Raw genomic sequence first — 14,217 nt, 5'->3', positions numbered from 1 at the left:
ATAAATAAATAATAAAATAATAATAATAATAATAATAATAAAATAATAGTGAGTAATGAAGCTCTCATTATTTTTTTAAAGAAATGCTTTTTGCACTTAAAGAAAATGTATTAAAAATGTACAGTTAAAACTCCACACGTGTGATAGCTGACAAAAGAAGGAAATAAGGAAAATGATATTATTACTAATTAACTACAACTTATCTACAACTCTTTTTGTATTTAATTTTTTTTTAATTTTTTCTTAATGATTAAGGATGTTAAAAAATACTTAAAAAAATGAAATAAAAATAAAAAAAATTTGAAATGTATATGAGTGATAAATAGATTGTAATAAAGTGGTAAAATCTAAAATTTCAATTGGCCAAATTTTTCCTTATGTTTAGGTATGCACGTTCCTTTTTTTTTTTTTTTTTTTTACTTTTTCATATTTTTTTTCTATTACTTTTACTTTTCATTTTTTACTTTTCCGTTTACTTTTGACTTCCCTCTGTCAATTGCTCTAATATGTTGTAAGTTTTCCTTAAGGAAAATACTATACTTACAGAAAATTTCTACCGAATTTTTTTTTTTTACTTAGTGATTAAGTAAAGGTTTTTAAATGAATATATGATTTTTTTTAATTTTTAAAAATGTTTAAATAACTTAAAAAAATGATGAAAGAAAAAATAAAATAAAAATAAAAAAACAGAATTGCATTTATCGGTAGAAGATTCGGTGGAAATCCTGTATATACGTAGCAGGCTCCTTTTCTTGAAGTGTTCTTGAAGTACGTGTAGTAATATCCTATTTTTTAAGTTTTGTTATTAATAAATAAAATTATTAGTAATAATATGATATCAATAGTAATTTTTTAATATTTAAAATTTAAATTAATATTATTTTTAATAAAATTTATTTTTTAATTAATTATATTAGATTAATTTACATGTTAATACGTAACTAAATTTTTTCTTATTTTTTATGGTGGGGTTGGGGACATATGTTTTGCTGCAGTATGCAGGCAGCCTTTATACTTTGGGAAATGCTTGGGAAATACTTTTCGCCAAAACTTTAATGCATCGCTTCGATCGAATCAATCAGAAGGCCACAACCCAAGCCAGATCCATCCGCTGTCCCAAATGGGAACCCCCTATCCAAACCTTATCACTCCCTCCCAAACCCGCATCGGATGGATCGGCGTAGGGGTAATGGGAGCTGCCATGGCTGCTCGCCTACTCTCCGCTGGCTACTCCCTCACCGTCTACGCCCGCAGCCCTTCCAAGACACTCTCCCTACAAGCCCAAGGTGCCCGCCTCGCCTCTTCGCCACACGAACTCGCTCAACGCAGTGACGTCGTCTTCACCATGGTGGGACACCCATCAGATGTTCGACAAGTTGTCCTTGGCTCAGACGGCCTCCTCTCTGGTCTAAACCCCAACTCCGTCATCGTCGATACCACCAGCAGTCACCCTCAGCTTGCGCGCAATGTATTCGAGGCTGCGCGTGAGAAAGGTTGCTGGGCAGTAGACGCACCGGTGTCAGGGGGTGACATTGGTGCTAGAGATGGGAAATTAGCAATATTTGCTGGTGGCGATGTTGGAGTTGTGAAGTGGTTGACACCATTGTTTGAGATTTTGGGGAAGGCAACATATATGGGCGAAGCGGGTTGTGGTCAGAGTTGCAAGATAGCGAATCAAATAACTGTGGGGGCAAACTTACTGGGGCTGAGTGAAGCGTTAGTGTTTGCGGAGCGGGCGGGGTTGGATGTTAAACAGTTGTTGGAAGCGGTGAGGGGTGGAGCGGCGGCGTCGATGGCGATGGAGTTGTGGGGAGATAGGGTGATAGGTAGGGACTTTAGGCCAGGCGGGTTCGCGGAGTATATGGTAAAGGACTTGGGAATGGGTGTGGATGTTGTGGAGGAAGGCGAAGATGAGAGTGTGGTGGTGTTGCCTGGTGCTGGACTTTGTAAGCAGTTGTTTTCTGGGATGGTGGCAAATGGTGATGGGAAGCTTGGTACTCAGGGTTTAATCACTGTCATAGAGAGGATCAATGGTAAGTAATATCTCAAAAGCATAAAACACAACCACACCCGCCCCAAGTCCCAACCTTTGCAGCAGTGTTTTGGGTAATAAATGGTCTTGTTGGAGTTGAGAGGTTGGAGTTGAGAGGTGGGAGGGTGTGGTGTAAGTGCTAGGAAAATGTTGTTTTTGATTGTTCTATATTGGTCTAAGATGTTTGATGAGAATGGTTGATGCATGTTGGCGCGTGTTGCAGCTGTTCGTCGAGCTTTTATCAAGTCAGAAAGATTGTGCATAAATTTGATCATATGGATGGACCAGTATTGCCTGTTTTGTTTTGTTCTTCTTTTGGGATCTATGTTTAGAGGCGTGCAAGTTTAATTGTTTTTCTTTTTATGGAAACATATTGGAGCTTTTATTTATTTTGTGAATTTCTTGATAGAAAGAAACTCTTTGCAGTATCATATCCATAAATGAGCTTTGGCAATATAATCAGATGGTGGCACGCAACTCCTTTTCTTTTTATCTTTTTATTTTTTTTTTTACTTTAACATGCAGGCAGAGACCCCGTATAGGAGAGGATTCCTTCATATGCAGGGCCTCCCCAATTTCACAAAAACAAAATAAATAAAACAAAAACACCAAACCAGAGGAATTTCATTCGTTGCTTAGATTAGAAATAACTCAAACGTCTCAACAAAATTCTGGAGCCGCCTCCATCAGCACAAAATTTCTTCTCCCATGTCGCAATGCATGTACTTCCTTCAAGATTACAGCAAAACAAAATGGTAAAAAATAATGAGAAGAACATTAGCTACTTTTAGCATCGAAACTGACTTCTTTTGTATACAAATGTTCCTCTGATTGAGTCGTAACTGTCGCATCCTCAGCCATGTCACTGTACAAAGTCGGACAATGATTCTTCTCATGCCGCTTTTAAGGTCTCGGACAAAATCTTGTAGTATTGTTTTTGCTGCTCCCAAAATGGAAGAGACGTTAAGAGTAGGAAAAATGTACGGTTTATTATAGAATTCAAGCATCCTTGCACTAGACATGATTAAACAGACCGAATCGTACCTTGTCTGAAACAGAAGGAGAGATTTTACTCAATGCCCGTTCAAAATGTGTTGCCTTGATGGTCCATGAAGTTGCATCTGAAATGCTCTCGGTTGAGAGTCTCTCTTCAACAGCAACCATTACAGCTTCATTCATCTGTTAACAGTAAAAACTTATATGCAAGAAACCTACACCGGCCCCCACTACCCCAAAAATGTGCACACACATACAACTAGAGAGAGAGAGAGAGAGATCAGTTTCTGACTTCATATAAGAAAAAATCTATCCAGCATCATACAAACCAGTGCAGCAAGATCAGCTCCACTCAAATTCTCACAAGCGTCCATTCGCCCAATAGCACCCAAATCTACACTGGCATCAATAGGCTTCTTCCTCCCAAGAGCTTTTAAGATCAGTCCGCGCTCATTTGCATTGGGCAAAGGAACATAAAGAAGTTTACCGAACCTACCAGGCCGTAAGAGGGCAAGGTCCATCGCCTCAGGTCTGCCAACAGAAATACCAACTGGAAGGAATTAGTGAGGCCTTAATTATCAGGACACATTGAAGCAATGAAGACTGCAAACAATGAGTTTTACCTATTTGTTGCACCAATGACAAAAACACCCCTCCGTTGCTCTGCACCATCCAACTCTATGAGTAACTGCAGTTGTAAGAATTGATTGATTTTATCAATATTGGAATAGAAATTGCCAAACACGAAAACATTAAGTAGGGCAGCATGATTTTGTTCAGGCTATCTCTGGAGATTAACAGACCTGGTTCACTAGTCTCTCAACAACCCATCCACCTTCTTTGCCACGATTTGTTGTCAAAGCATCCACCTACAAATCATTTTTTTGGGGGTGAGGGGGATTAAATTTGCAAATTTAATTACCACAACATGTACGATTAAAAAACATACGATGAATAGAAGTCCTAATCAAGACACCTATGCTGAAAACCATGTTCTCTGCAACATGATCGAGCTGTTACTTTTAAACACAACCTTACAACTGATTTGATCCATTGGATTTTATCGATATGGTATTGAAAGGAAAGCTAGCAAAATGACGCACAGATGTAACCAAATGTTCAACGACCACTCAGCACACATCTCTAAAGCCATTTAATATTGCTTCTCATCCAATGCCCAAGTGCTGAACAACCCAATTCACCGGCATTTGCTTCAGGCATATTCTACATTAAGTAGTATTCAATAGATGCATACAACGTATTGACAAAAAAAAGAAGAAAGATAAATACTTTGGCTACAAAGAGATCCCACAAAGGTAAACTCATAAGATGACGTGGCTTGATGATGTATGTTAAGATGTAAAATTACTTTTATTGTAAAATAGATATAACATATCATATGAAAATATGTCAATTTATTGATTTATTTTTGTGGGATTTTTTTTATGGCTATAGCACTTCTCATCAAATAATGAAAAAACATAGTAAACTTCTTACATTCAGGGAGATACATGTCATTCTATGAAGCTGTAGAACAAAGGAGTGACGCCGTGATTTCTGTTGGTGCGGTTTGGATAGTGAGTTGAGATGAGATGAGTTGAAATGAAAGTTTAATAAAATATTGTTAAAATATTATTTTTTTAAGGAGGGGGGGAGTCGGTAAATCAGCTTCTGCTACATTGCGATGTAGCTAGGACTCTATGGAACAAAGCGTTCGTTTGTTTGGCAATGGTTTGGGTGATGCCAAATACAGTGGAGGCAGCGCTGGCCAGTTGGCCTAGCATAAGAGGCAGGCAACCGATTAAAGCTATGTGGAAGATGATCCCTATTTGCATCTTGTGGAGTTTGTGGAGGGAGCGCAACGAGCGGACTTTCGAAGACAAGGAAAGATCTGTAGAGGAGTTTAAATTCTTATTTTTTAGAACTCTTTGTAGTTGGGTCATAGCTGTAGATTTTAATGGCATGGCCCTTCGAGATTTCCTTGCCTCTAATGTGCCCACTTAGGTGGGGCATCAGAGTTGTAATTCAGGCTTTTTGCCATTCTTTGATCAATAAAATTATTTATTTATCCAAAAAAATATTATTTTTTTAATATTATTATTGTTTTGGGATTTAAAAAAGTTGAATTATTTATTATATTTTGTGTGGAAATTTGAGAAAGTTGTAATGATGAGATGAGAGAAGATGAAACACTTCTTGTATCCAAATCAGTCTTAATGTCTTGTTACTGTTACAAAGCTTATATATGATGCCATCTAGTGCTGAAAACATGACTTGGTTTTTACAATATCCATAGAAAGAGCCCCAGGAACTATCTGCTTCAACCTTCTCCTCTAGATAAACTTAAGGCCATTACAGTTGAAGAAGACAAAGTGCTGATTGAAGAAACTACTTTGAGGGTCAATAAATTTTAACTCTTCAACTCCATTAGACGAGAGTTTTTCACATACACAATTATGTGAAATGATATTAAAAAGTCAATGGGCAGACTGTCAAGGAATCAAACACTAATAATGAAAATCTCTCTCTCTCTCTCTCTCTCTCTCTCTCTCTCTCACACACACACACACACACACACACACACACAGAGAAAAACAAACATGCAACAAAGTTGCTTCATAAGATCTTAATCCCACTCTTACTCTCATAGATGCATTTTAAAAAATGACAACTTTGGTTGCTTGGTGTTTATATCACAAGTTAGCTTTCAATTACTCTATCGTTAAGATCTGGTCGTTAAAATTGATAAAAATAGGTGGCATAATGCCATCTTAACTGCTGAGAGACAAAGAAAGCAGCAAGGGTAATGGGCCAATGACATCTTAGGTTAAGGAGGTAGCATTAGCAGTGCGTTAGCAAAGTGGGAGAATATGAGTCAAAGAGATGAGAGAGAAAGCTTTGGGGGAAAAGTAGGAACAATCCAGTCATTTCATCTTCACCATCCAAACTTGGTGAAAATCAAACAACATTTTTAAAATAGCAAGCATCAGCATGGCAGGAACCATAAACATTTCATGCAGAGAACTGCAAACCTCATCAAAGAAAAGTACGCATGGCGAACATGTCCTTGCACGACTGAATAATGTCCGAACTGCCAGCTCACTTTCCCCAACATATTTATTCAAAAGTTCAGGGCCCTAACCATATTTGCAACAAAAGAGAGAAAAAAAAAAAAGTGAACATCTTAATAAGGATTTGAATGCAAAAATTAAGCAAAGAAAAAAAAAGGTAGAAATGCATTTATTGTTTAAATAAAGCACAATGCGCTAAACATCATTGTCAGAATAAAACTAAAAACCATATATGCACAGATGGAAGGAAATGGAAAATCAAAGAGGCTGACCTTGATGTGAATGAAGTTGGCTCCTGCCTCATTAGCTACAGCCTTGGCAATCAGTGTTTTACCACAACCTGGAGGCCCATAGAGTAAAAAGCCTGTCTCTAAGTCCACGTGCAATCCCTGAAGATGCAAATAATTTCAGGATATGATCAGTGAACCTAGAGTGAACCTATAATGCCTTCAATGAAAACTCTTCAAAAACAAAATGCAACTTCGGGAAATAGTTGCATAAACTGCAGCAGGGATGCACTGATTAAAAAAAACTGCAGCAGGGATTCAAATTTAATGGAACTTAAGGATAAAAGTAGTGGCGCTTCAATGTGAGAAACAAAAGAGCATAGGTGGTGTCTTCATTTGTTTTTTATCAGTAAAATTTGGAACATTTCTTGATTTGTGCATGTCATCCTTGCGCAGGAGCCATGCTAATCTTAGCTGTATCGTTCCAATTTCATCAAATGTCCCCCTGATGGGACTAGATGGCCTCATTATCTAAAGGAAATTTAAGTTTCTATTGAGAAAAGTGTATCTTTGGCATGACTGCAAGTGGACCTAACCTGGAAAAAGACACTTCGACAAATCCTACCTGGTCTTCATCACAAACAACCCCAGTTGACCAAGGCAGTAATCCTTATAATAATAACACTCTTTCTAACATTACTCTTAGTATTCCAATTCAGGAAACAAAAGCAGAACTTAAAGCTTTTGTAATGGAATCACTCTCTTGATAATCTCCAGACCTGTCAAGTGGCAAAATTCCTGCAATGGAGCTGAGTTGCTCGTGTATATTTGACCTATTGGGTAGCTAGCTACATAATACCTCAAAATCTTTCCCAGATGACTCAGCCAACATAATTTAGTGGGGCAATAATAGTAGAAGCTAACTAAAACCTAAATCCATTTTTATGTCTGCAATACAAACATCCATACATACATAGAGAAATACATATGATCACCTTCCTCCTTTTGAAGAGTCATACTTGTTTCTATTTCAACTGTCAATGAAAACTGCTTCTACGCACCCAGAGAGAGAAAGGGAGAGAAAGAACAGGGGCAATAATTATAAATATGAAACAAGTTAATTATGCTGTTGGAGAGGGTTCAAGGATCTGTTTTTGGTTTGATGATTGGTGTTGTGATCGGGCCCTTTATAGGGTGTTCCTGGCTGTTTGCCGTATGGTAGCTGATCGGCACGCATCTGTTTCTGATTTGTTAGTCCATTCTATTGGATCCTTGCAGTGGGATGTTCGTTTTATTAGAGCTGTAAAAGATTGGGAACTTGATGATGTTTCAGATTTTTTCAGCTTTCTATATTCCCTGGGTATTGGGGGTAATGAGAGGGATAAAATGTTGTGGAAGCCGACAGGAAGTAAAAAGTTTTCAGTTCAGTCGTATTATAAGGTGTTGACTGTTCACCATAGTCCCCCTTTCCCTTGGAAGCGTATTTGGAGGTCTCATGTGCCTTCCAAGGTAGCTTTTTTTATATGGACAGCATCGCTTGGGAACATTTTGACGATCGATAACTTGAGGAAGCATGGTAACTTCATGGTTATGATGGTTATGAAGTGGTGTTTTTTCTTTTTTTTGTAACAAGTGTTATAAAGTGGAGTTTTGTGTAAGAAGCATGGGGAATCTGAGGATCATTACTTTTGCATTGCGAGGTGGCAAAGGCTTTGTGGGATGGAGTTTTTATTAGAGTTGGGTTGGCTTGGGTGATACCTTTGAGAGTTGTGGATCTGATTGCGTGTTGGAATGGGCTACGTAGTTTGCCCTCAAGTGGATGTTGTGCGGAAGATGGTTCCTTTTTGTCTTATGTGGTGCATTTGGTGGGAAAGGAACTAGCGTTGTTTTAATGATAAGGAGCTGACCTTGAAGGAAATTCAGAATTTCTTCGTGTACTCTTTATTGCAATGGTTTTTTGCTTTAGTGATTAACAGAGCCTCAACTCATGATTTGTTGTTCTCACTTTCTACTTCCTATAATGTACTCAGGTGTTTTCTTTTGTGTACGTCTTGTGTACAAGGGCTTCTCCCATTTCATTCGATGAATAAAATTGTCTTACTTATTAAAAAAAATAGAAATACCTCATAAACCTCTGGAAATTTTATACGACTAACTATATAACGGTCAAACTCCTTTCTTAAGAAATCAAGCCCACCAACATCTTCCCACTTCACATTAGGAATAGCAGAGAATCCTTCCCTTCTCGATGAGGGTTGAACCATTCTAACTGCTTCCTGGAAAACACCACATAGAAGCAATTGCAATCGTCATTTAAGAAAATCAGTAAAAATGAAAAAGAGCAGAATTTTATTTACATTTTATAGAATGCATGGGGCTTCAACATAAGAAAAACCATAAGGATACCAATCTTTTTTTCCTTATCTTTTTTTTCTTTTTTTTTTTTTTCAAATATGACGGGGAACCACTCCACAGTAGAGCCCTTAGGACTCACTCATGTAACCTAAAACCCCAGAGAGACTAGTATAGCAACCCACCTTCATGACCTCCCACTTAAATCGCAGATTGATCCAAGGAGGAATCAAACCTGTGGCATGGGGCTCATGCACACAAGTTTGCCCTTACCACTTGGGCTACCCACATGTGGGTTACAAGGAAACCAATCTTGACTGCCAAAGGCCCAAAATGTAGAAATACATCATGACAGTGTACGTAAATCACATAAAAAAGGGGAGAAGATGACGAAAGGAAAAAACAGCAATAATAACAACGATATTCGTGTCCACATGTTTGTCTTGTGCACTTAAGAGTAAAACGACATAACAGATGATGGATAAGTACGAAAATTAAAAGCGAAGAAAGGCAGGGCCAAATATGAATCAACCAGGGGATGTGTGTGAAAGAAAAAATGGAGATAGAAAGAAGATGAGGGCACCTCAAAATCAGCCATTGTGATGGTAAGTTTTTCCATCTCTTCAGGCAACCATGGTTGCCTCCACCAATCCTCCGTATATTCTTCATTTATAGAATCCTTCGATAGAAGAGATTTTCTTTCATCAATAATTCTCTTCATGGCAAGGTTACCCGCCTTGTTAACAAGGGCTGCTAAATCAGCCCCAACAAAACCAGGTGTAGACCTGGCTATTTTCAGACGATCAAATGAACCCTCCAGTCTAAGATTGCGTGTGATCACGGAAAGAATCCCCGCCCTTCCATTTTCATCTGGAACACCTAGGACAATCTCACGATCAAATCGTCCAGGCCTCCTCAGTGCAGAGTCAACAGCATCAGGCCTATTGGTTGCACCAATTACAAGAACATATCCAGGTCTCTGATCAGAATTTCCTGAGTTTGAATTAGCATCTGACGGATGTACAAGTCTATGAGATTCATCCATGCAAGTCATCAACTGTGTCACTATTCTTCGCTCCATCTCTCGATGTAGATTTTCTCTTTTAGAGGCAATTGCATCAATTTCGTCAATGAAAACAATTGATGGTGCAGTCCTGTATGCTTTAGAGAAAAGGACTCGAATATTCTCTTCGGACGCACCTTAAACATTCATCAATTAGAGAGAGGGAGTTATAGAACTTCAATTTACGACAACAAATAGCTAAACCATCAAAGGATTTAGCCAAACGCAAAAATAATATAATTTTTATAAAAAAAATCTCAAACAGCCGAGCAATTCTAAAAATATTCTCATATTAACAACAATAATAACTGGTAATCAACTCAGAAGTGTATAATTAAAGAATTGCGATGAAAAGGGAGAGGTACCAGAGACACCAGAGACGATCTCAGTAGCCGAAATCTTGTAAAACGGAACCCCAGTCTCATTGGCGATGGCATGAGCTAGCTTGGTCTTCCCGCAGCCAGGCGGGCCATGCAACAAAATCCCGGCCATAGGCTGTACCCCGAGCCAGCGGGGCAACTGCGGATGGTACAAGGGGACCATCACTTCCATCTTCAACTCCTCCAGAACCCCGTCCATCCCTCCCAAATCCCTAAACCTCGGTCCCTCCTCCCCCTTCACCACCTCAACGCCACCATCCCTTCCCGTGGGCAACTCAGTCCCCACCCTCCCCGGCCGTCCTCTACCTCCATCCACCAACTCGATTTTATTGGCCTTTTTGCTGTCAACCTCCAGCTCCACATTCTCCTCCACCGCGGTCTTTTCCGGCCTCTTCACCGCCGCGCCGCTTAATTCCTTATAGGCAGCTAGCAAACTCGATTTCGTCACGTCAAATTGCGGGGGTTCCATCTTCTCTCCGTAAACCGCGTCCTCCAAAGTGGACACGAACCCATCTCCACCGTCCGAACTCGATTCCAACTCCTCCTCCGACGGATCATCAGACGTCTGATGGTGCTTCCCACTCAGCATCCTCCGCTTCTTCGTCCGAGAAGCACTAGTTCGACTGCCTTCAACTTCTTCCTCTCCTTCATCATCGTACTCCTCTTCGGTCCGGCCTGGAGTCGAAGGAGAGGGGAGCTTTACTTGCCGCTTCTTCCTTTTGTTCAATTGCTGCGGAGAGGGCGATTCCTGAGAGAGTGATTTCAAGGTTTTGCGGACAAACGTAGTAAAAGGTTGCTTCTTGATTCGTTGGTAGTCTCGGTAGGTTGAACGGAGAAGATCCACGACTTCGTCGAGCGAGTAAGACCAGCAATTGCAGGATTCTAGCCGACGACGAAGTAGTTCTCTATTCATTCTGGCCCCTCCTCGTCTTCCGCCGCCACAAGAACTTCCTCCTCCCCTATCGCGACTGACGTGCCCTAATTTTCTGTGCTGCGTACTATAATTTTGGAGAACCAATATTTGTGAAAGCGGTTAACCTCTTTGAAATATAAAGTTAAATATAATATATATATAAATTAAAAATTAATTTTTTAATAATAAATTTTATTTTTTTAAAATTATTATATATTTAAATTATTATTTTTTACTAATTTACAAGAGTCTACTAGATATTCATCATTATTTTTTAAGCATAATCTTTACCTTTTATTTTTATATAATATCAAATAATTGAAAATACTTATTATTTATCAACCAATTATAAAAAATTAAATTAAATTAAATTATTATAATTAAAAAAATATAACAGACATTTTTATTAAAAAAATTATCTAAATTTAAGAAATCGAATAGAAAATTAAGTGAGATATACAATCACTATGTGTCCCATAGATTTAAGATAATAATAAAAAAATTTTAGATTTAATTATTTGTACTAAATTCTCAATATTAGATTAATTGTGTAATATCTAATAACTAATATTATTTGATAAATTCATTCTAATCGCGATAACTGCTATTGCACATATTTTATAATGAAAAATGTTTGGGTGCCCTCTAAATGTGTTGTCAAAAGTGTTCCTAATTTAATGTATTTTATTTTATTTTATTTTCTAAATATTTAAAAAAGTTTCCACTAGTAAATTTGTGTCTGTGCTTTTTATTTAACATAAAAAAAATCAAAAATCAAAATACATTATGAGTACTTTTGGGAGGCATATTTGGAAAGCATCCTAGCATCATCCTCTATCTATGCCTCTCATCCTTTTAAGTTTTAAAAAGATAATTGATTTATGTTTAAAAAATTATATTCTCAAGTTAATGTATAGTGTACATCAAATAAAATAATTATACGACATAATTTGATTTTAAAAAAAAAAATTAAATCATAAAAATAAGATCCTTCCATTTAAGTAATTTTAATGGTGTAGTCTATACACGGGAAAATATAATAAATATTTATGTTTAGTAAAAGTGATGTTAAAGTATGGTTTATAAAGAGATTTTATAAATGTACAAATTAATATAATTTCATATAATATACTAAATTATAAAACTATTTGTACTATAAAAATAAAATTGACTATTACATTAAATATAGCCAGTTAATAAGCTTTTCTTGTAAGATATCTTTGTATCCTCGTAGATCCAACACTTCTCAACAGAAAATTCGATTTTGTTATTCTTTTAAGGAAATATATAATTACAAATATAATTGTACACTAATCTGTGTACCAATGTGATGTGATTGATCAAAAAGTAGATTTTATTAAAAAAATATTAATTTAAATTTTAAGTATGAATAAATCAGTATTGATACACAGATTAGTGCGCGACTGTGCTTGTATGTAGCAAAACTCTTCTTTTAATATTGTTCTATTAATGGGTCCGAAGGTTCGAGCCCGAGATTTATTGATTGGGCTGGGTATTCAGGTTTTAGGCCCGTCTGGTCGGGTAGCCCAATTCTTTAGGTCTGATTGGCTTCTATAACTGAACCATTTGTTTGATGTCCATTAAATTACCCATTTCCAAAGGAAAAGCCCAAGATCTATCACCTAACGGTATCCATTGATACAACCCATTATTACCTATTTATAGAGAACTGATATATCTATAAAGAGAATACATAATATAATTTTATAAATTGACATAATTTTATTTGATTTATTAGATCTATCTTACAATAAAAATAATTTTATAATTTGATAAATTGTATGAAATTATGTTAATTTATAAAATTACTTTAGTGTAATCTATTTATAATTAAAGTATTAATCGGGATCATGTAGTGTGCAAATACTCATCCTTTTTAAATATATGTTCCATAATTAAAAAGATTGAAATTTTTATAGGTCATATATATATAGATTTAAAAAAAAAATAGAATGCACGTAGCTTTACACACTCTGCTATTGTACGTCAAACCATTTTCATATACATATAAATATATATATATTATTCTTTGTAAATTTTGACAGTGTATATCCCAAGCAATTTTGATAATGTATTTGTCTAAAAACAAAATCCAATAAAAAAAGAAATATATATTAGGTATCACTAGACCATTCTTTTTCTCAGCCATTAACTGGTGACTGCTTATCTAATAAGAGCGGTGCTACTCTACCGCACCGTTTAACCTTACCCCTAATTCATTCTTGAATTTTTTTTTGAATTTCATATTTTTTTTAGATATTTAAATATTTTTATAAATTAAAAAAAATATACCAATACACTTAAAATACTTTCTTAATTATTAAGTAAAAAAAAATTTACAAGCAATCAACTAGAGCGGTAACAATGGGGATGACATAGTAGATTTATCCATCTTATAATTATAGTCATTTTACTGCCTATTTATTGGTTCAAAACACCATAGATCTAACCCCCCTTAACCTTATCCATCAATGCAACCCATGTTTGAAAGTCCAACATAACATGATGATTGTTATGTCATGTTTGGATATTTAGAAGAGTAATATTATATGTAGTTATTTTTATATATTCTTTTGTGCACTCTATTAATATAATTGGTTGATTTAATTTTTTTAATACATAACTAATCACATATGTGGAGTAGATAAAAGAGTACACAAAAGTGATTGTATATAGAATTTTTGTATTTAGAATATGTGAGTGAATGGTAATGAAATAATTTGAGTTAAAATATTTTTATTGGATTTTGAAAAATGAGATAGAAAAAAGTTGAATAAAAATATTATAATATTAAAAAGTTATTTGAATATAATTTTTGTTTTAAAATTTAAAATGCAGTATTTTTATTTTTTTATTATGTTTAGAAGTTTAGAAAAATTCTAATAATTAGATAACGATTAGTTGAAATTTTTGAAATTAAAAATGTTTTATATTTGAGTATATTTAGAAATGAAATATATGAGAATGCATCCCTGTTTGGATTCGAAAAGTGTTTTATCTCATCTCATTTCATCATTATAATTTTCTCAAATTCTCACACAAAATATAAGAAACAATTTCATTTTTTCAAATTTAAAAAAAAATATTTAAATAATATTTTATTTAACTTTTATCTTTCATCTAAAACCATCTCATCTGGTCTTTGAATCCAAACCAATAATG

General features: G+C 35.8%; 2 protein-coding genes and 1 non-coding gene across 7 annotated transcripts; 1 reads left to right on the top strand and 2 right to left on the bottom strand.

Moving 5' to 3' along the window:
* Positions 1-987: 987 nt before the first annotated feature.
* LOC122313588 (probable 3-hydroxyisobutyrate dehydrogenase-like 3, mitochondrial) lies at positions 988-2,509 on the top strand. Its single transcript, XM_043128727.1, has one exon. The coding sequence runs from the start codon at positions 1,121-1,123 to the stop codon at positions 2,039-2,041; it is 921 nt and encodes a 306-aa protein (XP_042984661.1). The 5' UTR covers positions 988-1,120; the 3' UTR covers positions 2,042-2,509.
* Positions 2,510-2,643: 134 nt separating this feature from the next.
* Positions 2,644-11,152, bottom strand: LOC122313587 (cell division control protein 48 homolog C). Of its 5 annotated transcripts, XM_043128721.1 has the most exons (10): positions 10,107-11,152; positions 9,262-9,878; positions 8,450-8,602; positions 6,372-6,488; positions 6,061-6,165; positions 3,832-3,897; positions 3,652-3,716; positions 3,358-3,559; positions 3,077-3,211; positions 2,644-2,972 (listed from the first exon to the last, which is right to left on the bottom strand). In XM_043128721.1, the coding sequence occupies exons 1-10, from the start codon at positions 11,032-11,034 to the stop codon at positions 2,925-2,927; spliced, it is 2,436 nt and encodes an 811-aa protein (XP_042984655.1). In that variant the 5' UTR covers positions 11,035-11,152; the 3' UTR covers positions 2,644-2,924. The 5 variants fall into 5 exon arrangements, with proteins under 5 accessions (XP_042984655.1, XP_042984656.1, XP_042984658.1 ...); XM_043128722.1 differs by lacking the exon at positions 6,061-6,165; XM_043128724.1 differs by lacking the exon at positions 8,450-8,602.
* On the bottom strand, positions 6,737-6,841 carry LOC122314612. Its single transcript, XR_006243827.1, has one exon. It is a non-coding gene; the product is annotated as a U6 spliceosomal RNA (small nuclear RNA).
* Positions 11,153-14,217: the final 3,065 nt, after the last annotated feature.

This window comes from Carya illinoinensis, chromosome 6 (genome assembly GCF_018687715.1).
Source record: "Carya illinoinensis cultivar Pawnee chromosome 6, C.illinoinensisPawnee_v1, whole genome shotgun sequence".
Lineage (NCBI taxonomy): Eukaryota > Viridiplantae > Streptophyta > Magnoliopsida > Fagales > Juglandaceae > Carya > Carya illinoinensis.
This window is presented reverse-complemented; position numbering and strand designations above follow the sequence as displayed.